Source organism: Symphodus melops (assembly GCF_947650265.1).
Source record: "Symphodus melops genome assembly, chromosome: 13".
NCBI lineage: Eukaryota > Metazoa > Chordata > Actinopteri > Labriformes > Labridae > Symphodus > Symphodus melops.
The window spans coordinates 15,908,139-15,933,394 of NC_136703.1; the positions used below are offsets into that span (position 1 = coordinate 15,908,139).

General features: G+C 41.2%; 3 protein-coding genes across 18 annotated transcripts in view; all 3 read right to left on the reverse strand.

Annotated features, from left to right (window-relative positions):
- LOC306833597 (ERC protein 2-like) overlaps positions 1 to 11,002 on the reverse strand; it is a 141,293-nt gene extending 130,291 nt beyond the window's left edge. For 6 of the 16 annotated variants that reach the window (XM_079358968.1, XM_079358956.1, XM_079358966.1 and 3 more), the window contains exons 1-5: positions 10,754 to 10,783; positions 10,290 to 10,350; positions 7,845 to 8,988; positions 4,304 to 4,327; positions 3,419 to 4,171 (exon numbers count right to left, since the gene is read on the reverse strand). In XM_079358968.1, the coding sequence (XP_079215094.1) occupies positions 3,419 to 4,171; positions 4,304 to 4,327; positions 7,845 to 8,708 (1,641 nt within the window). In that variant the 5' untranslated portion in view covers positions 8,709 to 8,988; positions 10,290 to 10,350; positions 10,754 to 10,783. Of the gene's footprint in view, positions 1 to 3,418; positions 4,172 to 4,303; positions 4,328 to 7,844; positions 9,169 to 10,289; positions 10,351 to 10,753 lie in introns of those variants that run through there. The other 10 variants (XM_079358969.1, XM_079358967.1, XM_079358960.1 and 7 more) reach the window with 8 other exon arrangements.
- A 1,033-nt stretch (positions 11,003 to 12,035) lies between these two features.
- Positions 12,036 to 16,202, reverse strand: tlr9 (toll-like receptor 9; the record flags this gene model as incomplete). Its single annotated transcript, XM_079360079.1, has 3 exons — positions 12,036 to 12,242; positions 12,353 to 15,279; positions 16,166 to 16,202. 3 exons carry the CDS (start codon positions 16,200 to 16,202, stop codon positions 12,036 to 12,038), a joined length of 3,171 nt encoding a protein of 1,056 aa, XP_079216205.1.
- A 1,417-nt stretch (positions 16,203 to 17,619) lies between these two features.
- LOC306833558 (acylamino-acid-releasing enzyme-like) lies at positions 17,620 to 25,187 on the reverse strand. The gene is made up of 23 exons (XM_079358884.1): positions 25,064 to 25,187; positions 24,516 to 24,645; positions 24,304 to 24,430; positions 24,118 to 24,205; positions 23,870 to 23,945; positions 23,681 to 23,772; positions 23,079 to 23,153; positions 22,825 to 22,962; positions 22,653 to 22,744; positions 22,517 to 22,557; positions 22,123 to 22,244; positions 21,753 to 21,813; positions 21,572 to 21,669; positions 21,396 to 21,447; positions 21,140 to 21,228; positions 20,876 to 21,014; positions 20,416 to 20,499; positions 19,922 to 20,002; positions 19,090 to 19,178; positions 18,595 to 18,785; positions 18,279 to 18,381; positions 18,089 to 18,195; positions 17,620 to 18,003 (listed from the first exon to the last, which is right to left on the reverse strand). Exons 1-23 carry the CDS (start codon positions 25,073 to 25,075, stop codon positions 17,898 to 17,900), a joined length of 2,193 nt encoding a protein of 730 aa, XP_079215010.1. The 5' UTR covers positions 25,076 to 25,187; the 3' UTR covers positions 17,620 to 17,897.
- Positions 25,188 to 25,256: the final 69 nt, after the last annotated feature.

Consider the following 25,256-nt stretch of genomic DNA (forward strand, 5'->3'; position numbering starts at 1 on the left):
AGAAGTTCAATTTTAATGGGACACTGCCACTTTGTGGATAGTGCTTGTAGTGCAAAAAAAAGTACATTCTGCCAGTTAGTATTTTGGCGTGTAGAACACATAATTCTTCTCACAATAACAAAGGCAAAAAATGGAGAGATGGTAGTGTTTCTAATTCTGATAGCTGAGAAAGTTGAACACAATTTAGAGAGAACCGGCACACACACTTACAACACACAATAAAAGGTGAAGTACCAATGCCTTCCAGAATAATCTTATTTGCAATATACAATCATTCTCACACGGGTTGTCAAGCAATTATTCGTTGTAATTGTTAATTTTCATTTAACTTTAATTAGTTAAACGTGATTATTCCCATGCTTGAAGTCCAATTGTTCAGCTTTTATTTTGAATGTGTGTTGTTTTTAACTGTACTTCATTGCTATTTGAATTAAGTCCTGCTTTTATTTTTAAACAAACTCAGGAAATTCTGGTAGAAGAAAGGTTTTGATTTTAACTTAAACAGAAAAAGAAACTATGGATACAAAACTAAATGAAAACAGCGAAAAGAAAAACTAAATAATGTCCAAGGTCATAGGGTGGATAAAACTTTTGACTCGTCAACTGACCTGTCGGAGAGCTTCTTTAAAATGAAGTCAGACATTCAAAGGTTCAGCAGTGTTGTTCTTTCTCATCAGTGACTACAGGGAGACACTGTGGAGGTTTATCTTTGCCCTCGTCTCAGACCTTCAAGTGTGATTGACAAGTTCACAGCTGACAGCTCTAGTTTAAACATTTCCACACTCCTCTCTTAAACCTTGTTTTCAAGAAATCAAAGTGTGATCACATAAAACAAAAAATGTGTGGTGATTATTTTCAGCTGGGTTTGCTGTGTTTAGGAACAAGTAACAGCAGAGGTGAGCTAAAAAAAAAAAAAAATAGAGGCATTTATAATGACGGTTCTGAAAAGCAGCCGGGCAGGTTTCCTTTGGATCTTTGTCTTGAACGAAGAGCAGTGAGCCCCCAATACAGGCATCATCGCACGATCATCGGCCTTAGCTCACGACAAGTGCAACAAGTGTAAGACCAAATGTAATCTACCACAAGATCAAGCTTAAAAAAATCGCACTAGGCCCTCGGCTGCTGTCATTTTATATAACTACAATAAGTTTGGTGTATGTAAAACGTGGAAGATGGATACTGCATTTAAGCATCACAACCTTTTTTTTTTAGTTCTCATGACTTTACATTCCAATGCAATGAATTTGAGACCCAACAATTATGCAATGACAATATAAAGACATTTACATTTGAAGTCTTTTACTCAAACTAATGAAATGGATGATGTGTAGAGTTATACAGAAATCTTATCATCTGATGTACTAGAGTCCATATGGTAAAATACTTTTGCTTTTTGGTCAGCCTTAAATACAATTCAAAACACACTCAAGTAGAAATCTCTTAATATAAATATGAATCAACACAAACAGACATAAATGCAGCCACACACACTCAGACACACACACACGTCATAACCACCATCTCACCCTCTGAGGAGAGAAGGTAAAAAGGAAAGAAATACACAAGGGGGGGAAAAAAAAAAAACAAGGGAACAACAATCTTCCCTCTTTTCAATCAGGGCAGCCGGGTGTTTTCCCTCATTAATCATACATTAATATTCAGGAAAGCACAGCTTGTTTTTCTACCAAAGAAAAACACTCCTTTCACCCATCACTCCCTCTCTCCCTCTAACCTTACCTCTCAGATCCAGACACCCCCTCCTCCCCCTTACACCCGCAGCATGTGTTAAGCTGTCAAGCAGTTAAAAATAGCACAGCACTCAGAGTGTGTGCAAACAGGTACTCACCTCTTACACACAAAGCATGAGTAGGTCCCATACATTAAACACATTCACACACAGCTACACACAGCTTGCTGCATTAGCATGGGCTAAAACAACCCATGCTCCTCTCTGTCAAAATCATCACGGTGACGCCCAGCATGGGTGGATATCCCATCAGCCACCGGTGAAAGCCCAGTGAGGGAGTGTCCTCGCTTGAGACACTAAGCCTGACAAGTCCCAGATGTGCACGCATGCTCACAGACACACACACACACACACACACATACACACAATCACACTTGCAATCATTGTGACCGGGCCTCACAGACAGACAAACAACAGATAGACAGAAGAACATGAACATAATTACACAAACAATAGCAGAGGCATGCACCGACATAAACACGCACACAAAGACACACACTGACAGAGAGGAGGAGAAATTAAAGGCTAAGAAGATTTAGGAGTTAAAAATAAACAAGGCAGGAGTGAAGAGCACAGAGCAGCCGACTGCTGAGCTGGCACATAGAGACACCTATGCCACACCTCTGCTAACCTGAGGGCAGATTATTTTAAATATCATATAATAAAAACAGTCTCTGAGTAAACACAGCATAAGAAGAGAGAGTAAAAAAATAAAAACAAATATTTTTGCATTTTTCCACAAGGATTTTTGATTGGCTGCAATAAATTTCTATCCTTATTTAACTCTTCTTTTAAAAGAAAATTGGAATGTGAGCATGCTGTGAATGCATAGGAACACGTGCACACAAACACGCACACACACACACACACACACAAACGCATGCACACAACCACACAAACACACACACACACACACACACACACACACACACACACACACACACACACACACACACAACCTAAAGGAGTCAGATTGTAAAACGGCATGGCTGTACACAGGCTTAGAGCTCGCCGTATGTTAATCTGGCCCATTGATAAGACCTGCTGAGCTGCTTTCTGCTGCAACTGTGTGTCCACACATACATAATATGAACACACACACACACACACACACACACACACACACATACACTGCAGATAAAATATTTCAGCTAAATTTGATAAATTAAAGTTGTATCTATTAACATTCTCTTAAAATAAATACAACAAAAGGTGTATTATTGATAATAAAATTGAAAAAGTCCCCATGAAAAATCTAATATAATTAAAGGGATACTTCACCCATTTACATGAAGCTTTGTATCATTAGAAACATGGTAGTAGTGTTGAATGGTCGTGAATCCAACCCTCATTTTGCCCTGAGACAAGAAAAATATGTTTTTCTTTGCCTGGAAGTTTTCTTCATGTGATGCAATATGACGCTTTTTGCATCACATGAAGAAAACTTTCAAGCAAAGAAAAACATATTTTTCTCGTCTCAGGGCAAAATGAGGGTTGGATTCACGACCATTCAACACTACTACCATGTTTCTAATGATACACAGCTTCATGTAAATGGGTGAAGTATCCCTTTAATAAAACCATCATACTCAATAATCTACCTGTTAAAATCACTTTGAAACTACTGGACTGGTTCAGATACATTGAAATAACGAAAAAAACATAACACACCTCTCTCACATGCATGTTCTCCAGCTGGGCTTCAGCTTCCTGTGCCGCCATGGTGATGATGCCCGTCCGCTGTCCCCGACCCCAGGGTCCCTGACTCTGACCTTGTCCTTGAAGCATCTCCAGCAGCCTCTGAATGCTCTCATCCCTGGCGCCCAACGTCTGCTTCTGAGAGTCTATTCTCATCTCCATCTCCTCCATGGTCTTCCTCAACAGGTAAAGCTCTTTCGCCTGCCGCTCGTGCTCAGACTGCAGTCTGAAGACATTCTCCTCCGATGGATCGAGAGGAGGAGGAGTAGTTGAGAAGCCGTCACATCCGGGTACCTGGCAGGGGCTGCAGGGCCGAAGTGAGCCAGTGCTGGGCGCTAACTGGGGGCCTTGACTGTAGAGAGGCTGACTTGGGCTGTTCCTCTGCCCCAGCTGAAGGGTGTTGGCAGGACTGATTCTTTGCACAGCTACAGCAGCGTTACAGCCATAACCCGGGCTGTGAATGATGACGTCAGCCTCTTGTTGCCTTGGATTGTAGGTGTTGGATGGGCTGGCTCTTAAGCTGTTCTTTTGCCCGGGACTGTGAAGGTTACTGGGGCTTTGTCTGGGACTGTGGCCAGGGCTTAGCCCCCCTCTGTGGTCCAGGTCTGTATGGAGTTCTCGGTATGAGCCAGCGTTACCCTGCTGTCGTTGTTGCTGTAAGCGACTGTTCATCTCCCTGTGAGCCCTCAGCTCCTCCTGAAGTTCCTGAACTGTCAATGGAATCTGCTACAAAGACAGATTAATAAGCACACATCAGTTCATTTAGTTAGGAAACAAATATGCCAAACACAGAAATATTGATAATTCCTTGATATTACACCTTTTAAAAATAGACATTTATCGATACATAAAACAGACCTTGTTCCTTCTGATATCTCCAGGCTGCATCAGAGATGTGAAAAAGACACACACATGCATAATGCAAAAAAAGAACACAAAAAAAGTAGACATCAAAGACTCATTTGGATTTTATCAACCTGCTGGCTGATGATTGTTTGCTTCGGCCACTAGAGGGCGATACATCTCTTTAAAAATACAGGGAGAATACAAAGAGGTTACTGCAAGTACAGTGACATGACTTGGAGTGCAGGTAGATGAAAATCAAAGGTAGAAAGGATGATAAGGGGTTGAACACTTATTTGCAATATGTTAAAAAAAAAAAATACTGAAAATAATAATTGCAGCAGTTTAAATGTCTAATTAATCAATTAGCAGTGGATTCAAAGTGACGATTCAATCATTCATTTAAAACAATAGATGACAATGAGCAAACTTACAAAACAAAGTCGTCAAAATGCTGAATGGTTGTTCAGTTTTCTAGTAGCAGGTTGGGTTTTCCACATTGTTTCTAAGCTGGAGTAATATATAGAAGAGAAAACTTCAGATGTCATTCGCCTTGTCATTAAACGTTTCATCGAAGGGTTCTGCTGCTTTGTAACACTGGAGTCACTGAGCAAGTGTGGGGAGGTTTAAAGATCCCATGACTGATTGAAAGGTCAATACATGTATCACTTGAACAATTGACTAGTAAGTGACACAAATGGGCTCTGAGGATAACACAGTTCTCTCTACTTTCCTGCTTCCTCTGAATATTGAATTGCAAAGTGATGATAAATACAATCTTCTAATTTATACAGCTGTCCGAATTCCTGTCTGGTAAAAAAATAAAAAAATCATTCTGTGCTTGAACCCCTTGACTTCATCATGATGACTGATGAAGAAGGGTATGAAAAGACTGTAAGGAAGAAAAAAAAGAAAAACACAGAAGATACAAAAAAAAAAAAAAAAAAAAATCAATCTGACTCATCAGAGAGGATGACTAATACTCATTGACACAAACACTGAGCGGAAGGTAAATTACTAATCTCTCAATCTGTGGGAAGATATTACACATTTTTCCTGAAGTGTTCTTACTCCTCTGCTCGAGTCCAGAAGGTGGGGAGCGCCAAGGACACAGAGTTGGGATGTAGGAGGCAAAGCAAGGGTGAACACGGATAATCAATGCAACAAGCTAGCACTGAATATCAAGTCTGAGTGGGTGGACACTCCTCTGCACAAACACACACACACACCACCATGACTGAAGACACAAATACATATGTGCACGTGTACACAAACACATACAAGCACTCTCACGTACATACACACACAAACAGATGGTCAGGGGACAACTTTGTTCATTGCGGCTGAGGGAAAAGGTGACATTCCTTATGCTAATTACAAATATGTCTCGACAGGCTCCACTCTCCCTAGAGAGGCTCAAAGGGCAAAACAGGGAAGGAAGTGAGGGGAGAAAAGGAAAAGTGGTAATCTGAAGGAAAGATGAAGGATGAAGGTGATAAGAGGAGTATGGTGGCGACAGATAAGAGTTGTTAGCATTAGTTTAGCTCGCTTAAAGGTTAGGATTCCGTTCATCACTCTGACAGATTTATACAGGAGCCGAATCATCTGCAGAAATCTCTTGTTGTCAGACTACGAGATTCTCGGTGGAATCGAATCCATGTCAAACTAGAAAGCTCAGGGGCGACACTCGTTCGGCTCAGTTGGTAGAGCACCTCATGTACAGAGGCTACAGTCCCCATCGCACCGGTCACAGGTTTGTCTCCTGATCCTCATGTTTCATGGTGCATGTCCTCCCTCACTCTCTCTCTCTTGAGCTGTCCTATCTAATCCTATCTCTATCTAAAAAAGGCCCCAAAACAATTTAAAGGGAAGTTCTGTTATATTCTCTTTTTCAATCTCAGTGTATACTCAACAATAGGTTTCACCTGGGACAGGTCATATAACAATGACTGGCATCATATCACATCTATACAGGGTTCGTAGTAAGTGGCCCGTGTCTTCTGCACTGGGATCTGATTCGTCGGTAGCGCCTAAATAGCCAATTCAGGTGTTTTCATTTTTGTTGTTAAACAAAAAAAAAACACTACAGAGAACATCTAACCAGCTACATTTGTTACTCGTAGAGGTGTATAAAGCTCTCCTTAAAGATATATGGAGTAATACAATTGTACATCTACAGATAATGTACCATTACAGGTTTCACAAGACAAAAGAGGAAATGGGTGAATGGAAGAAGACAGTTCACAAGAGTGTGGGAGGTACAAATGAGTCAACGCTTGACAAAAAAAAAAAAAAAACCAGTAATACACGGGTGTATGGGTCTGACGCCTGAAGGAACAGAACAGAGACAAACACATACATCTATCAGAGACGGGGCCAAGGCGCGACCAGCCTGCAAATACACAGGCGCTGGTTGTATTGACCGTCCCTGCTCCTTTTAATACAGCAGACATGAGAATCATAACGTCAGTAGTTAGGTTGTAAACACATCTATGGCCTATAAAGCTGACTGAACTACCTCTGGTGAAACCGACACCTTGTAGGCGATAAAAGTTGTGTACATATTTATGTGTACCTGTAGGACAGTTATCTGTGCATGTGGTCTTTCTTAAACGAGTAGAGAAGAGATAAATGCAGATTTTTATGCAATTTACACATTTTATAGTGTTTGTTTAGAAAGATTTTGATATTCATTTCTTAAAATCAACTCATACAGCCATGGATAAGAAACTGGAGAACAGTATGGGGAATTTTCCGAACTCAATTTTTATTCTTGAGGTTTTAATATCTCAGGTGTGTGAACAGTACGTGGATGTTGGTGTCACTGAATGGCAATGTGAGATGAAAAAGCTATAAATACAAATGCAGAGGTGGCTCCTTGGTAACTAAAGGAAGGAGTCTCATGGATGAGTGCAGGTGTGATTGAAGTTTTTGCAAGCTTGTGTGAGGTAAAGGATTAGCAGTGGAGGGTATGGAGCGCAAGCTCATACACTGTAAAGTGGGAATGATTATCTGAACAGGACAGCACACTTTATAATACACATTGTATTTGGGAGAAACATTACATGACACCAGACAAATCCAGAAGAAGTAAAATCCCACCCAGACAAATAGAAATCACAAGGCTCCCATTGTAGGGAACAGAGGGAAGCAGGGGGGGGGGGGGAGCATGTAAAGTTTTAGCAATGCAGTGAAAAAGACGAAGAATGTCTTGGACTCAGTAGGAAAGAGAAATGGTGCAGGACAGACTGGTCACTGTCCCTTAAGGAGTAGCTGTGAGCTCATCTAGAAACTGGCTTACACTGAGAATGGCTGCCGCTGGGGCATGTTCCCATGGAAACACAGTCAGCACCAATCTTGGCAAACATCTTTACAAATAAACTGCACTGTAGCATAACTATGCAACCTTGAAGATAGAAACAAAAGGTCTGATGTGCGGAGTGTGACATGCAGAGGAGATGGGATGACAAATAGTTCAGATGTGATGTTTGATGAAGAAGGGTTTTGAATTGTCTTCATTTTTTAACAAACTCCCACTTTGTTATTTTTTTCTCACCTGTGCATCTTCGTGGTTGGTCCTGTACTGGTCCCTGAGAACAGAGGCCCTTCCTCCCTCTTCTTGCCTTATCCCCTTGTCCTTTTTCACATCTGGGCTCCAGAAGTTAACATTGTTCATACTGTGGCCCATCCTTCCTTCCCTTTCTCCATCCAGTTCTTTTCTCAGGTTGTCATTCTGCCTCTGAAGCTCCCTAAGCTGAGATTGTAGATCAAACGTTGAGACCTCCCCCCGTCCCGTGGAGTCCTGTGCCTGGGGATGCCTTGCAGACTGATTCCGCAAACCGGAACTCCCTGCAGGATGCAAAGTTTGGTCTCCATAGGGGTCTGACGGGTGATGCAGCCCATAGGAGGTGATGTTTGGGCTGCTTCCCATGGCTGTTGTCCGATTAGTGTAAGAGGAGCGACTTGTGCTTCTACCAAGTGTCATGGTACCCTTGGGGTACCCACCAGAGGGCTCCAAGGAATCCCGCTCATGAGGGTACATGGTGCCTGAAGTGGCATAGGCAGCACTCAACGACTGGATGTTCTCCATAGACAGGGTTTTACCCCCCGGAGCTGTTGCTGAACCACGAGTTACTCCTTTATCTGTTGACGAGCTAGGTTTGGTCTTTGAACCTGGTCTGGAGACCGAGCATTGACCTCCAGCCTGTTTGGACGCAGGGGCAGGCCCACCCCCAGACACAGAGCCAGGTTCTAGCCCAGATCGAAAGCCTGGTGCAGAACTTGGAGCCTGTTTCCCCTTCCCTTGTTTGGGGGATCTGGAAAAGCGTGAATGAGATGTGTTGCCATCTGTGTGCCCCCCACTCTTTGAGGCAGCAGACAGCTTGCCCTGTGCGGGTTTTGCTCGAATGTTCAAAGGCATTTCTTTTCATATGGCAGAAGTAGACTTCTGAGAGGAAACAGTTAAGGTCGGGTTCACTTTCATGTCCCTTAACTGAACAAGATAGATAATAGGTGTTTAAATAAAGGCCACTTCTGGGCCTTTTAGTTTTCGTCTGTCCATCCCTGATAGTGCAGGTGTTGAGGATGAGTCTTATTTGGTCCCATTAGAAGAAAGTTGCAGTGATTGTTGGCTAGAGGGATCCTAGACACATGGGCCAGAGGTCTTGCAGTTTCAGCTACAGTGTGGGACATTATGGATTCTGTACCAGTAAAGAGGGACAAAGGGATTAAAAGAAAATGTGACACAAGCACTATAGGTTCATTTACCAATAAAAAAAAACCTTATTCTAACTAAAATAAACTCAGCTTCCCTGATCTAAAAATACATATACAGTGTCTTCAGCAATCCCCTGGATATTAGATAGTATGGGTAGTGAAAGTAGGACATAAAAGATTCTGAGTTAACTACCATACGACAGATGAGTGGTTTGGTGTACTAATAGCTGTTTGCTCATTATTATGAAAACCTGAGTCACAGTCACCACAATAAATAGTGAAAGAAGAACAGCAGAGAGATGGACCAGGTTTATCATTTCAGCACCATGGACAGCACTCAATACAAAGAACAGGGAGTGTAATGCATGCTCAGGTCTTAAGGAAACAGTGACATTATAATGCAATTGGCTGTAACATGGGACACTGTGGAGGCACACGGAAGATCAGCCCTTATTATCTTTTCCCCACTTGGACACTTGCAAAGCTCATCTGTTGGCAGACTGCATCAGGGCGGAAGACATGTCTGTACCTGAGGCTTCAAATAAAAACAGACACCTGTGCTACTTGTAAAGTACAGGATTATAAGTGTGCCATCGTTACATTAGATTCAGTTATTAGGCACTATTCCCATTTATTGGGTGATTAGTTGTGTTTGAGGCAAAAACAATAAATAAGTTAAAATACACATTTAACAGGAAATCTAAGTAAGTATGCAGTCCAATATGGGCCAGATATTGGTCACTCTCTCAGTAAAGCAGGGGCAAATCCAAACCATAATCCCTCCTCTAATCCAAGAGGATTGGGTGCTGGGAGTCCCTGCATAGGATGCAACAGAGGGATTGGTTAAATCTACTTGTCAGTCATAATGCTGATGTCAATCCTTTATCCATCATTGTTTGACACAATACATTTAGCCTTCTGTGCCAGCAATGGAGCCTTTGGAGGCTATACTTTTGGGGCAACAGTGGTGCTTCTATATCCAAATTAACCCTGAAAATTAAACTGTAAGAAAGAAAACAAAACCTGATACATAAGTTGCTCTCATTTTTTTCAAAACAAGCAAGCAGCAAAGATGATATTTGGCTGCTGGGAAGGATTAGCCTGCCGGTTATTTGAAATAAAATGGAGGTATACAACTGTTTAACTGATAAGTTTACACAGCTGTATCGCTCCATCCTTGTTAAACCCTCCTGACCGGATGAAAGAACAGAGAGAGACGTGACTGTTGAAATTGAAAACATTTTTTTAAAAATGCCACAAGTCTATAAAACACCAAATGTCTTACCTGCCCCAAACCTCTGTACTTTCTTCTGAGTCGGCAGCCAGCTGTTGCCGCAAACAGAAAACTCGAGTCACCATCTACACTGAGGAAATGTTAGCTTTGCTCGTACATTTGCTTTGCTGACACTTATCCGCAGAAACTCCTCTTTTTTTAAGCTGGGCATTCAACAGAGATGTCGTTAACTATGAAGAACGCTGCCTTGTATTTCAAGTTTGGCTCGAGAAAAAGGGTCGATGGGCATGTGCTTACGCAGCCTGGAAACAGACGCCCAAATAACTCTACTACGACCACGGCATGAAGGATTAGTTTCTTGCTCATATGCAATAGGCTACATGAATTCGAGCTAGTGCCTTACATAATAATTAATCTGCCACATAAACTGGTAGCACAGTTTCATTTGTTTAAATAATGTTGCCAAATAATTCCGCGAAACCCCAAATGTGGACGCAACGGGCGCGCTATCTTACCTGACAGGCACCTCTCCATCACCACCGTGAAGTCCTAAACGTACTCTGTCCGACCTCGGCGCAGGCTTCATGATCTCATCGGCTCAATTCTCTCACGATGACCTGTCCTGCCTTCGGGTCCTCGTGGGCGCGCTCTCCCAAGCTGGCGCGTGCGCGACCTACGCGGCGTGGTTGATTCGGCAGCACGAACATGAAGGCTTTTTATTCATATATAGGCAACCTACACACAGCTGCGTGTGCATGACTACTTTTCCCGGTTTAACTTTCAAAGCCTGAAGTGAAAATATAATAGTAGGCCTAGGCCTAAATAAAAAAGATATTATGTCCATACACACAGAGACCCTCAGTCAACGTTTATTTAATCCTATCAAAGTAAGATGTGTTCGTTATATTAGTTGAGACACGTGATTGCATAAAGCAAGGGAGGGTGGGGGGCTGCAGCTGTTCAGTTCACTGCTCGGTATAACTCTTCCAGAACATTAAAAAGAATAAACCAACTACAATAAAAAAACATTTTGTGGCAGTTTTACTTGGCTTGGTTTTACTAATACCAAATGTAAAATCGTTTGTTATTTACAGGTTAACACAGATGTTATCTTATCTGTTGCTACCTTTAGTGTATTGCTTGCACTTATCTCAAATAGCTTTGATCTAGTGAACTGGTGAGCAGCCTCCATAGACAATGTAAACAATTCTTAACTTAAATGGATGAGGAAATTGTCACACCTATGCTGTAAAACAATCATTCTCAATTCCTCATAATATATAAGTAAGGGGAACTGAAATTTAACAAGGAATGTGGGGGTATTTATATATCCTATACAATACAGGTGTGATGTTCATTTTCAGTACTTAATGTAATCAATATAGTTAACTGAAATAGAGTTAGTATGTAGGTATAATGTGATGTCTATAAACAATGTACAGTTCCTTAGTTTAGCCTACCCTCTAGGGTAGGCTAAACTAAACATCTCTTTGCCCGAAACATACTCTTTTCAAAGAGGATTTAAGGTCGGTAAAAGGCAAAAGAAAAAAGAAAGAAAGGTGAAGACCAGTTAAGAGAGGAATTCAAATAATGAATGTTTAATTTTGATAAAACAGATCTTTAAATTTAGAAATTAACATGCATTAGTTACTCTGTTAATAAAAAAAATGCTATTATTAACATCAGCAATATCTCTATGACACAACCTAGGTTAAGTCTCAAAGTGAGGTAATGGCAAGACTTTACATTTTAAGTACTTGTATGTCTCTGTGCGTTTCATCAGCTGTTAAAAGGCAGTCATATAAAACCTTCACTCATGTCTTTGTCATACAAGTTGAGGTTATCTGATGACAATGCCATTCTCACTTGGTTCCAGAAAAGGGGTTGTGCCCTCGGGTTTCTTGGCCATGACAACACAGACTTTCTGCACAGCCTTCTTCTCAGCTGAAGGTACTTCAGTTTGGGAAACAGCTCATCCAATAGAACAAGCACAGCTACATCAACCTTCAGAAAAACAGGAGATAAATCAGTGTTACGAAAAAGTTGTTGACAACATATGGTTCAGTTGTACTTTCAAAAATGCATATGAGAAATAAAAAGTGTCTTTCACAAACCTTCTCATCCAGAAGTCGCTGCTGAACCATGAAGAAAGCCTGGCGAATCACGCCATTCACTGTGTCATCACCACTAAAGCCACTGGACAGCACAAACACTGTCTTCACACTGCCATAGACAGCATTGTATAAATTTTCAATACATGAAAGACCAGGAATCCAGTCCCTCTCCTCCAGACAGAGACAAAATGTCCTGTGACCTGAATTCTCCAGATTGTAAATTAACTCATTGTAGACCCAATCCCTCACAGCATGGTTCCTGGTGTCAAACACCACGAATGCATCATAGTGATAAGGTGAATCACTTCTAACCAGCTGGGAGTAGCCCTTGTGTCCAGCCCAGAGTACCTGTAGGCAATACCACAGATCCCAGCCATAGAGATGCTTAAGCAGAGGTAGAACGGTGAATGTCACAGTCAGGAAGGAGCAGACGAAGGATGCTAAGCTACCATAAATGTCCTGGCAGGAATGTTGATCCATGCGGAGTATGCTCTCCCCTTGTTGGGACTCCGGATATTCACAGTGTACACCCGTAAATAGATAAGGAATGTGTATTGGAGTTGTACGCAAGAATTCTGCAAACCATGATGTATCACAGTCACATTTAAATGGGTTTGCATGCAGGGTGAGCTTCTGAAGGGCACTACCATTTTGAAAAGGGGCAGGGAGAAACTGACGATTCAACTCTTTGATGTGATTGTGGTTCAGATACAGATATTGCAAGGACTTTGCCTTACTTAAGAAATCCTCAGGAATGCAACTTAGGTGATTGTGACTGAGGTCCAAGTGAGAAAAATCATCTCCAAATTCAATGACTTCAGCGGGCAAGTTAGTGAGGTTGTTTTGACTGAGGTCTAGGAAACGTAAATTTCTGAGCGCTGAGATGTTAAGCCATGGGAAATACTTTAATTGATTGTTGCTAATGCTAAGGTGAGTAATGCTTACTGGGAGGCTACACAAGACATCTGGTGAGATAGAAATCAGTGCATTGTTAGAGATGTCTAAGTAGGCAAGGTTTGTTAGGTTTTGGAAGAAATGAGTATATCTGTTGTTATCAAAATTCCACATTATGTCCAAGTGGTTTCCATTAAAGTAGAGGAATTTCAAAGAGTTGCTGATCAGCCTTTGATCAATTCGCATCCCAATGCCATTATTTGCCAGACTTAACACTTCTAGGTTGGTCAGATACTGGAGAAACTCTAAGCGATGGCCCATTCCCCTCATATTGAAGTGATAATCATTGTAACTAACGTCCAACACCTTCAGTGTGGCATTTAGCTCACTGAAAGCTTCTTTATAATAAAAATCAAGTCTATTGTACGACATGTCAAGAAAAACTAATTTTTCCATGCTATCAAACAGCCCTGGCTTCAGTGTTTGACTCATGTAATTGTAGGAAAGGTCTAAACAAACAGCATTTTCCATGCCCTCAAACACCCTTTTGTTTAAAGACAGGATGTCATTTTGCGAGAGGTCGAATGTGAGACTATCTCTGCACAATTGGTTTCTGAAGTCCCATAGCGATGGAAACCCAGACACATTGTCCCCAGACATTTCCAACCTTGGTGACTGATTCGAATCCCAAATGCCATCTCCAGATGCTTCTTCTCGGTCAAATAGCATGAGTGATGGATAAGGAAAATTCTGTGTGAGCAATTTTTGGTTTTGACATGTTTCCTGTGCCACGTTCTCTGATGACAGACTCAGACAACATGGAAGGAAATCAAGCATGTTTTGGGAGAGGTCAATTTTGATGAGAGACGGTAACTGTCTTAGAGCTTTCAAATTGCAAGTATTGATGAAATTCATTCTCATTTCTAGTTTTCTTAGATTATGTAGTTTGGAGAGAACGCTAAAGCTCTCATTCGAAACCTTGTGGAAGAAGTTACCACTGAGAAGAAGATATTGTAGCCCAGATATGTTGCCAATATGTGGAGAAAGGACCAGTTCAGGAAATGTTTTCAGTGGTTTATAGTTATAGATAAGGCTAATCCAAGTGAGGCCCTTCAGCTCCGAAAAGAAGGTGCCATTACGTATTGCAAATGCCAGGAGATTGTCAGAGAGGTCTAATCTATGTAAATTTTTCAAAGGTTGGAAAAGACCCTCTGGGAATGTTGTTAAAGAGTTCCCTCTTAAGCTTAAAAAAGTGATGGAGCTGTTTTCAGCGTAGAGTGAGTTTGGATGGAGGTTAAGTGATTGGTTATGTGGGCAAGGGAAGCAGGGTCTGGCTGCGTGGTCACAACGCTGGCAATTCCACTCTAAATTTAAATACTCGAGGACAGTCAAGTTAGCAAAAGCTCTGTCTAAGATCTCTGTGATTGTGTTCTCCCTTAAATCCAGGCTCTCTAGAGAGGGTGGCAACTCTTTAGGTACAGCAGTCAAATTATTATAACCCAGGGTAAGGTTTTTAAGTTTAGGGAGCTCTCTGAAAACCCTCTCACTGATGTAAAAAGACTGTTTGCAAGGGTTTGCATAATAGCAGTTCTTTGCTAGTAGCAGCTGTTCGAGAAAAGGCGTTTTCAAGGGGTCAGCAATGTGGAAGATATGATTATTCTGTAGATCAAGTAACTTCAGGCTTTTAGGTAACAGGGGGATAGAAGTGAGGCTGTTTCCTGACAGATACAAAAATTCAAGCTTCAGTAGTTCCTTTAAGGCGTAGTTGTCGATCCTCATCTCACATAAGTGGTCATCCAAAGGTCTCAGCTGACCTGGTTCGCAGTTTCCCATTATTTTCAGAGTGCGTAGGTTTGGAACACCTAAAAAAGCATCCTGCTCCACTCGCTGTATCTTAGTCCGACTTAAATAGAGTGAAATGACAGCTTTAGACTTGATGGGAGGGATATGCGTGATGGGTCTGTAGTCGCAGTCCACTGTGGTATAGTTAACATCTGTGTCACACGGGAAGAATTTTGTAATTACACTCCTCACTGATGGGAGAAGTAGACAAAGGATCAGGATCTTCTTTAACACAGCCTAAAAGAAAAGAAGTCAAGCATTACCAATTTTTTCTCAGACAAGTCATTATTCAAGGTAAATGATATCAATCTTCAGCACAATCCGGAAAAAGTCACTTTGCTTCGTCAGCTGTTTCCAAACACACACACAATGGATTCAGAAAGTAATCATACTCCTTCACTTTTTTCTAGTCTTATGTTGCAGCCTTATGGTTAAATCAATCTAATTATTTTTTCCCTAACCAGTCGATACTCAATACACCATAATGACAAAGTGGAAACAGAATTTTAGAAATGTTTTGAAAAGGAAAAACTGAAATTTCACATATTCACACCCTTTACTTACTATGTAGTTGAAGCTCTTTTGTTAGCAATTACAGCATCGAGTTTTCTTGGGAATGACACAACAAGCTCTGTACAACTGGATTTGTGGATTTTTCGGCCATTCTTCTCTACAGATCCTCTCAACCATCGAACATTGCTGTACAGCCATTTTAAGGTCTCTCAAGAGATGTTAAATTGGGGTAAAGTCAGAGGTCTGGCTGGGCTACTCAAGGAAACTAACAGTTGTATGAGGTCATTGACGATAATCCTTCAGGCCAGTCTGAAGTCCTGAGCGCTCTGGGCCAGGTTTTCATTAAGCATAGCTCCATTCAGCGTTCCCTGAATCATGGTCAGTTGCCTCATGATTCCCTGCTGCTGAAAAACACCCTCAAAGCATGATTTTTTAACCACCATGCTTCACTGTTAGCATGTTGTTGACTGGGGCCTGGTTTCCACCTGACCTGATGCCAACAGTAGAATGGAGGCCAAGCAGTTCAATATTGATTTCATCAGAACAGAGAATCTCGTTTCTGACCGTCTGAGTGTGTCTTCCACTGATGAGAGGCTTCCATCTGGCCAATCTGCCATAAAGTCTCCACACAGGATCATAGAGCTAAGCCATAGTGACCATCATGTTCCTGTTCACCAAAGCTTTTCTCCCCTGATCGCTTAGTTGGGTTAAGCAGCTAGCTATAGGAAGAGTCCTGGTTGTTTCAAACTTTTACCTTTTAAGGAGACTGCTGTGCTGTTGGGTACCTTGACTACAGCAAACATTTTTTGTAACCATCCCCAGATCTTTTGCACACCCCCAAAAAAAATCATGACTCTAAACTCTGCAGTTTCTTATGATATGCATAGATAATCGGTTGTTAAACTGACAGTATTATTTTATTATTAGACCCATGCAGGCATGATCAGAAAAACCTACAAATCCTTGTCAGTTGAGAGTTTCTCAAAATAATAAAGTAGAGGACAACAGTGGGCGAAGAACCTCTCTGAGCAACCACTAAGAGCATTTAATCTTCTCTAATTTAAGAAGAAACAGAATTTCATGCAGCCGAGCCTGAAAGGGGGAGGCTGCGATGACTTCCATAAGAGAAGAATTAACTGACAGTAATATTGACAGGCATGTGACTTTCTGAATCAAGTCCTTACAATTGAATTTAAATGGATACCAGTTAACATAACATCTCAAAGATCATGATAAATGGAAGGCACCTGATCTAAAAATGCAAAGGGTCTAAAAACAGTGTTATATTAGTTTTTCCTTTCCAATAAATTAGCAAACATCTCTAAAAGTCAGTTTCCACTGTTTCATGATGGTGTATTACAGTGTACTGTAGATTTATGAGAACACAATTTTATTTCATTAATTTTACCATAAGGTTGCCACACAACAATATAAGATAAAGTGAAGGGGTCAGAATACTTTCTAGATGTACTCTACATTTATTATGCAACAATGTACGATGTAATAAATCTGTAAAAATGTAGCACTTACCATCATAGGTACAGAGTGCATCTTAAACGCTTCACTGGGATCAAGATGAAGCCAGCTTTAGTCCAGGTGTGGAGACGAAAATGACATACAAAAGTCTGTCATGGCAAGAAACTGGACGAGTTAATGCAGAAGTGAAAGCGTGTGGTCAAATTTTACCCTTATGCAAATCTGACCTTTTCCAAAGAGCATCAGATAAACAGCAGTATCTTTGGTCACAACTGCTTAAGAATATATAATGGGTCACAGACACTAAAATCCTACTTACTGACTGTAACGACAGAACCATAAAAAGGGAGGGAATCAAAACGTTTTTTTTTCCCTCCAACAAGTTAACACAGTAGGATGACTTCCTTAAATCCCTAAGAGTTCTAAAGAAAAGGTAGAAGGAAGTGACGCAAAACTTCCACACCCAGTTCAGTTTCAACCTGCTGAAACCCTCATCAGCGACACAAGCAGTATTTGAATCTTTAATCTAAACTCAAACACAATTTACAGACAAAAAAGCCCTTTATTTTCTTTTGTTATGCAAAATTAACAAACTTTGCAGATTAAACAAACACGTTTTTATTCAAGTGCTGTGTTAAAACTATCGCTCCTTCATCACTTTCAATCAAGCAACCATGGAAACACCATACAGTAGTTACTGTACTCATAGATTACAGGTAGTGTATATATTTACAGGGAATCTTAATGTTGGAAAGCACTTTAAATTCTTTGGCGTAGATTATCCCTCACACGGTCACTTGCTGTTATCTGATATAGACCATCACTGACACATATGTTGAATTATCCATAGAGCGACATTCATAAAGCCGTCAGACTCAGCATCCACCTTGGACAGAGCATGATTGTTGCCTTGGTACCACAACAACCTAAAAAGAAAAAAAAAACTGAATGATCAACAAAAGCCATGTTGTGCATCACATACCTGACAATAAATAGTGTGTGGCTGCTTACCGCACTGGGACCTGCTTTGCTTTTAGAGCTCTGTAATATTCAATTCCTTGCTTGCTTGGTACACGCTTGTCATCTTCCCCTAACAGAAGCAACACTGGTGTCTGTACCTAAATGGGAGACAGTTGGTAGTTACCATAGTGGTCATCAACGCAGATGCAAAAAGTAGACTCATATGCAGAGATACTCTTACCTGTGGAACGTGTTTAATGGGAGACTTGTTTAACATCTGTTCCCAAACAGCTGGATCGGGTAGACAGTCTGTGCTGTAGTCGAAGCCGGCCTCAAACATGCACCTGCAAAAGTCATGGTTAAACATCAAGCAGCAGTGGGGGCAAAGTAGATCACATAACGGCGTTGAGGTCCTTTATTCCCACAGTATTTGTGTTTGTACATAATTGAAGATTCCCGTCTCTAACAGGGGTGTCAGGTGTGCAATAAACGAAAACAAGAAATGAGTGGTTGTGGCGAGCTGGTGTAAAAAAAATAAAACAATGTGACATTCTTACCAGTCTGGGATATCCGTGCAGCCAATCATAGATGCCAGATTGATGACGGGGTTGCGAGCCACACAGGCCTTGTAGAACCCTGGGTACTGGCCAATGAGATGACAGGCCAGGAAACCACCGTGGGAGCCCCCAGAAACTGACACCTTCTGTGTGTCGAACTCGCCACCTTTCAGAACACTTTCCACAGCGAACTGACGGTGGAGGGGATGGGTTGTGAGAGAAAAAGGCAGACAAGGCTAGATTTGAGAAAAACTTTAAGGACTTTGACTTTTCCTTCTGTTGTTGTGTATTCATTTGATTTGTTTTCTACTTATTTTTATCCACAGCTATTGTGAAATAACTCAATCAATAAATCAACACGTTAGCAATAAGCTTAAAGAAACTCCTTAACTCTGTTTTACCAGCTTAAGCAAAAGACACCTTTAATGTTAAACAGTGTCATGAATTGAAAATGTAATGATCATGTTGTCTATGAGCATCTTTTTTTATTCTTACTTGAACATCTTTCACATCCTGGGTGCCGACATTTCCAGGTAATGAGAGGATGTTGTCCTGCCCGAACCCGATGGAGCCACGATAGTTTACTGCATGATGAAAAAATACACACTGACAAGACTGACATGGATGTTTCAGCGCTGATGATGAAGATGTCTAATTATAGTTACTCATTACGTTTTAGACAGATTTTGTACATCTGATAGTACCCTGGAAAAGCAGGTGAGCCTAAGACTTTTTTTTTTTAGACTCAAATAAAAAAATAAAAAAATTCTTTAATTATTTTTTTTTTTAAACAGCCCCCCCCCCTGCCCTTTTTGGTTTCCATGACAGCGTGATCGAGACTGTGTCAACAGACGATGGACATGCTGAGCAGCTGCAACTTCCCCAGTGAAACAAAACGAATGTATCTATTAGAACAGAAAAGAGCAATAGAGAAGTAAGGCCAGTTTCGAGTCCTTATCAGCAGTCTACTAGTTTGAAGACATTCAAATTAAAAACTTTTTTCCCCTCTATTGTAAAAGTACCAGGTAACACCATGCCGAGACCTGTTATGCAAAAACAGCAGGCTCCAGAGAGATTTTTAGCATCTGAAAAGGTACAGTAGGAAAAAAAAAACTCAAGTGTCTAATGACTTAGGAAGAAAAGTACAATCAATGTACTTTTCTGGTCTTGGAGCACGCAGACTAACTGGAATATGCACCAGGCTTCTGTTACTGGAAGGAGGCAGCTTGTGAAACTTGCTTGAGCACATTTCCCTATAAATGATGGTGATGATAAACCTCTGCAAAAAAACTCACACAACCAACTACACACTACCCTTTTAACTTACCCAGTAATATGCCAAAGCCCATCCGGCACATCACAGATGATGACAGCATCCAGCTGGCCACAATCACAGAGTGAGGACCCCCTTTGAAAAAGACAATCAAATGCATTTACCATCTCTGTGTCTTTATGTGATCAGTCTAGAAGGACTAAATACTTCAAAGAACAAACATTTTGCTTGAAGAATGAATATATGCTGACATTACATGCTTTTTGATAAAACATTTTTTATTAAGGCCACCATTGTCATAGCAACCATTGCTGGCGATGCCAACCTTGTCTGCAGCAGCAGCAGCAGCTCATGACTGAAAGGAACAAATCACTAAACAGGTTGAGAGATTTCAACCTGAAAATAAATTTCTACTTAGCACACTCTGAACATACATTTGTTTTGTTTTTTTAAAAACCTGTATCTGTATAACACGCTTCAATGGATGTAATACTTCCTGACTGTTGGTTCTGTTTGCACAAAATGGAACCATAATGAGAGTAACCTACCATGAGGACTGACGATAAGAGGCAGCTTCACTCCGTCTTTAACCTCCTTCGGTTTGATCAGCAAAGCTTCAAAATCAAGGCCAGCTGGAAGAATATATATAGAATATTAATGAGATAGTCCCCCTAAGATTACAAACACAGCTTTTGTGTGTCATACAGTCAGTCATCTTTTTAACCCTCTATTTACTGAAAGACAGAATTATTCTTCCTGACATTAAGAGTCACAGAGGCTTCCTACTTTAACAAACCTGTCACAGCAAAGTCAAAGTCAAGTTGGTAACTTTGCGATAAATCTCATCTATGTGACCTTGCAGTTTAGATTTTCCGCCAACATCATCGTTGAGAGGTTTAATACTTTAAGATGTTTGTGTTGTTGATGTGTGTGAAACAAATTGAAGGGCAATTATTTTCCTGCAAAACATGTCTTCTGAGCTGTTCAATTTCAAAAGTGAATTCTTACGGTATTGACTGTTGTCTTGCTCTGGAGGAGGGGTAAAAGTCAAGATCTGCCAATCAATATCCGGCAACGTCTGAGAGTCTTCCAAAGTAACCCACGCCACTTCCTCCTGAGAGTCGCTTGGGAGAAGGAAAGCCACCCTCTGAAACACAGAAATTACAATAGACTATATGACATATACCGGTAATACTTCTCCATCACGTGATAGGTTCTTTTTTTTTTTCTTTTTTGAGTAAAGAACATTGCTCAGAAAAGTAAGGAGCCTACCAGACTCGGGGGGCAGTTTGGAGAGCAGCAGCTGACCACCATCAGATCTCTCTCTATGTTGAGCAGACACCAGTTTCCCACATCCGATTCTTCAGGGAAACACAGAACATAATTAGACAATGAACAGGTTCTATGGCTGCAACCAAAGAAATGAAATAGGTTAACGTGTTGTAAGAGATGGAGGCAACCGAAAAAACAGGGAGGACAGACTAAATCTGAGCAACTCCACGGGTTATAAATCCGTCTTTCGACTCACTTGAAGTCAGAGAGGAGATGCTCCCAGTGCTTGTATCCACAACCAACAGCTCCTACATGAGAGACCACAAACTATTTGTACACTATTCTCCAGCTTCACATGTAAAAAAAAATAATAATAATTTTTGTCTTAACATTTGTTATAGTAACAGTCGATTTCCCAAAGCTTTTCTGTACCTTGCGGCTGCGCTGAGGACAAGCAACAATTATACGCTGACTGTCAGCGGACCAGCACTGAGGGGACAACTGAGAAGTGTAGATACCAGCAAAGCCATCTGTAAAGAGACACACAAGCACAATCCAAATTTGATATGGCATTAAACTGGTTTTATTTGTGTCACTGCCAAGAGTTTCTCACCCTCTCGAGGCCTCTTCACCACGTCCACCACCACAGAGGTCTTCTTAGTGTACCAGTCATACTGGATGTGCAACATGCAAGCAGAAACAAGTGCAAATGCTTGAGAATAACAAACATTATTCCACATTATTATTCCATATTTTGATAGGACAGAGAATAGAGTAGAATATCAGGGAGAGAGTGTATAAGAGCTGCAGGATGGACTCGCACCCGGGCCCACCGCCTCAAGGACTATAGACGCTGTGCATGGCGCGCAACCTGCCAGCTTGGCCATCTGCGCCCCTTGTTACCCAGTCTTTTAAGATAGGAGAGGGCCTTTTGTACAGAAGGGAAGTGTCAATGTGTAAATGGTGAAAGAGGCGTTTCTAACCATACAGAGGCGGCTGCATTGCATGTGTGGTCCAAACACAGAACATTCCAGGTAAACAATCCGACACTGATCTGGGCTCAGTCTGGGGGAGTACACTGCACTGGTGCCTGATGACAGCTGTTCTAAAGAAACAAAAATGGCAACAGTAACATTTACAGTAGCGCCTCACTTCATATGCACCTGTAATTGTTCTGTACACAACATTTAAAATGAGCTAAAACAAGAACAATTTTACAATTTTCTTGAATATAAATGACTGATAACTCACGGGAGATTAAAAGCAAAAGACCTTGTGTGAAATATCACAGGTGCAGGAGGGGGCTTGTATTCATCTAGATCGTGTTTATGACTGAGGTAGTACAGTTCTAATAACAGGGGAGAGTCAGCAACTTACCACATTTCCCACCAGTGAGATCCACATAGAACAAAGACGACCTGACAGAGAAAACATGACATTAATAGCAGTATGAGCACGAACACACTTCTGATCAGCGAGAGTTCATTCTTCTCAGTCAGGAAAAGGTTATTACCTCCTGTTTGGGCAGTACTTGAGGCCAAGTCTGAAAGGCTCATGCCACCAGCCTACAAACACCACACCCGTGTCCCCTGGAGCCCAAAATGCCTTCAGAGTAAGAAACAGAGTTCATGAAAAAAAATTCAACACAGAGAGTCTTGAACTGTCACACAGACTGCTGTACCTACCTGTCCAGGTGAGATACTTTCAGGCACTCCCTCCAACACAGAGACGTTGTCACCATCGATATCCAAAACACAAAGCACTGGACAGCTCTTACTAACCAGTGCCTCTCCCCAGTCCTCACGGAAGACAAACTGCTCCCCCTGCAGGGATAAAAAAAACAAAAAACACTTTCACTAAAGCTGGAGGATAATCTAGACAGATTACTCAACGACACAAGAAAATCGTATATGTTTCTGAAAGGGTTCATTGCGTTTACTTTAACAGAGTCCTTTTTCTCCACCCTCGAGGTCTCCTCCTCATCTCCAGCGGACGACAACACAGACGAGTCCGTCTACAAAAATAAAGAGAAAAAATAAGTCATAACAAAAGGTGTAATAGCGACTAGTCTGACTAGTCTCTAGTGCTTTTTTTAATGCACTGCAGGTTTGCACTGTGGGTTGAGGGGAATGCAATTTCATCTGTGCTGTATGTTTAACATGGAGCATATTTGACAATAAAGCCTACGAACGAACAAATTATCTCACAAACAAATGTCACACTCGCACAATAAATTAAGTGGTTGTTAGGGCAACACCCCTATCAGTGTTCATTTGTCAAAGCATTTGGATTTTGAAAAGCAATGGAAAATACCCAGAGGTTATTCAACTGCAATTTTTACAATGTCTAAGCTGGCGTTGCAGTGATTCGCTTACTTTAAATGAAGTGTTTAAAACTGCTGAGATAAATGTGATCCAGTCTGGTGTGGTGTAAATCTCTCCTTTACAGGATTGAAAAGGCAGACATTGTAAACCAATGAAGAACACCACAGCTGTTCTCTGCTCTTCGTAGTTTATTCATGATTAACACTGAATTACAGACCTGGAAGAAAGATTCTGCCTTCGGCCTCTTCCTCTCTGCCACGTACAGGAGGTGGGTCTCAGAGTGGGACCAAACCAAGCAGCCAAACTGGTCTATGGAAGTCAAGCAAAGTGTTATGGGCTCCTGAACGGCAAATTTAAAAGGCGACATTTTTATACAAATAGGTCATCTGAAGTGCAAAGAACTCACCATCTTCAAAGACTTTGCCGTGCTTTTTTAAAGCCGTTAGGTTGATGCTCTTCATCTTTATGTTTTTACTCCAAATCTAAAAGATCACAGAGAGTCAAGACATTTTACACCCAGGCTTTAGGTGCAGATGAGTAAAAGATAACTGTAGATGAACACCCAACAGAGGTCATTTACAAGTCAAAAGAAGACATGATTCAGGTCAGAAAGGACTCAGTGTTGAGCCTGTGTCCGATTGAAAGACCACACACCTCCAGAAACTGTATGTCCTCCCCTTTGACTTTGCACTCTCTGACAACAGCTTTCATTTCACCTGAAGGGGAATCCTTACTTAGCAATCTGCCAGGAGGAACACAATTGATGGGTCAGTGGGTTTAGGTCTACATGTAAGAACTTCTTCAACCTCTCAGAGACAAGACGTGAACAGGATTACATACTCTCCTCTGATCTCAGTGCTGTTTCCAGAGGCCCCAGAAAAGACCACCGACTTGTCATCGTGGAATACGATGTACTGTCTGCAGAACTTGACATTCTCATTCCTCTCCAGATCACACTGGCTCCATTCTGCGGAGGAAAATTAACACACATCAATTCATTTCCATGCAGATAGACACAGAAAAATATTGTCATAGGCAAAGTTTAAGTCTACCTGTGTAGATGTTGCTGTATTTGCCTCCATACTGAGAAGTGATGACAGGTCCCAAATCTGCTTTCCTTAAGGAGGGGAAGAGGCTGAGTTCTCTGTAGAGTCGCACAATGTCCTCAGGGTTGGTAATCACCTGATAACAAGCGGCAGAATAACTCAAATTACGCCTCAGTGATCCAAACACGGTCAACAATGTCCTATTCATTCCCTAGCTAGTAAGCTAACCAGCCGTATATAAGTTTGTACAGTACATAGTTTCACACCAAAACCAAGGAAAGCAACTGCTGAGATAAAGTAAGCAAGGTTGTCCTTTTCTAACGATCTCTCGTGGATTTAATTTGACCAGGAAGTTCACCGGAGCACTGTCAGTATGCTAGCTTGACTTTTGAGCTCGTGGCTAACGTCATTAATGTAGCTTTTTTTTTTTCCTTCCAAAAATGACATGACAACATAATGACCAGCAGCAACACGCCTGCACCTTTATTCTTATTTATTTTGAAAATCGGTATCTGTTCAGAATCAAAGGAAAAGTCAGTTTAGTCCCATCATACCTGCGACTCCATAATTGAGACGGTGTGTGTCGCTAGTCAACAAATACCGAGCAGTTAACGACAATGGACTTTTTCTTCGTCTTCTTCGCCTGTAAGGTATCATGGCGGTTGGCAAACAACAAATTAGTGAATTTCCGCCACCTACTGGTAAGGAGCGTGGATCAAAATATTCTAACGCGTACTATTTTATATA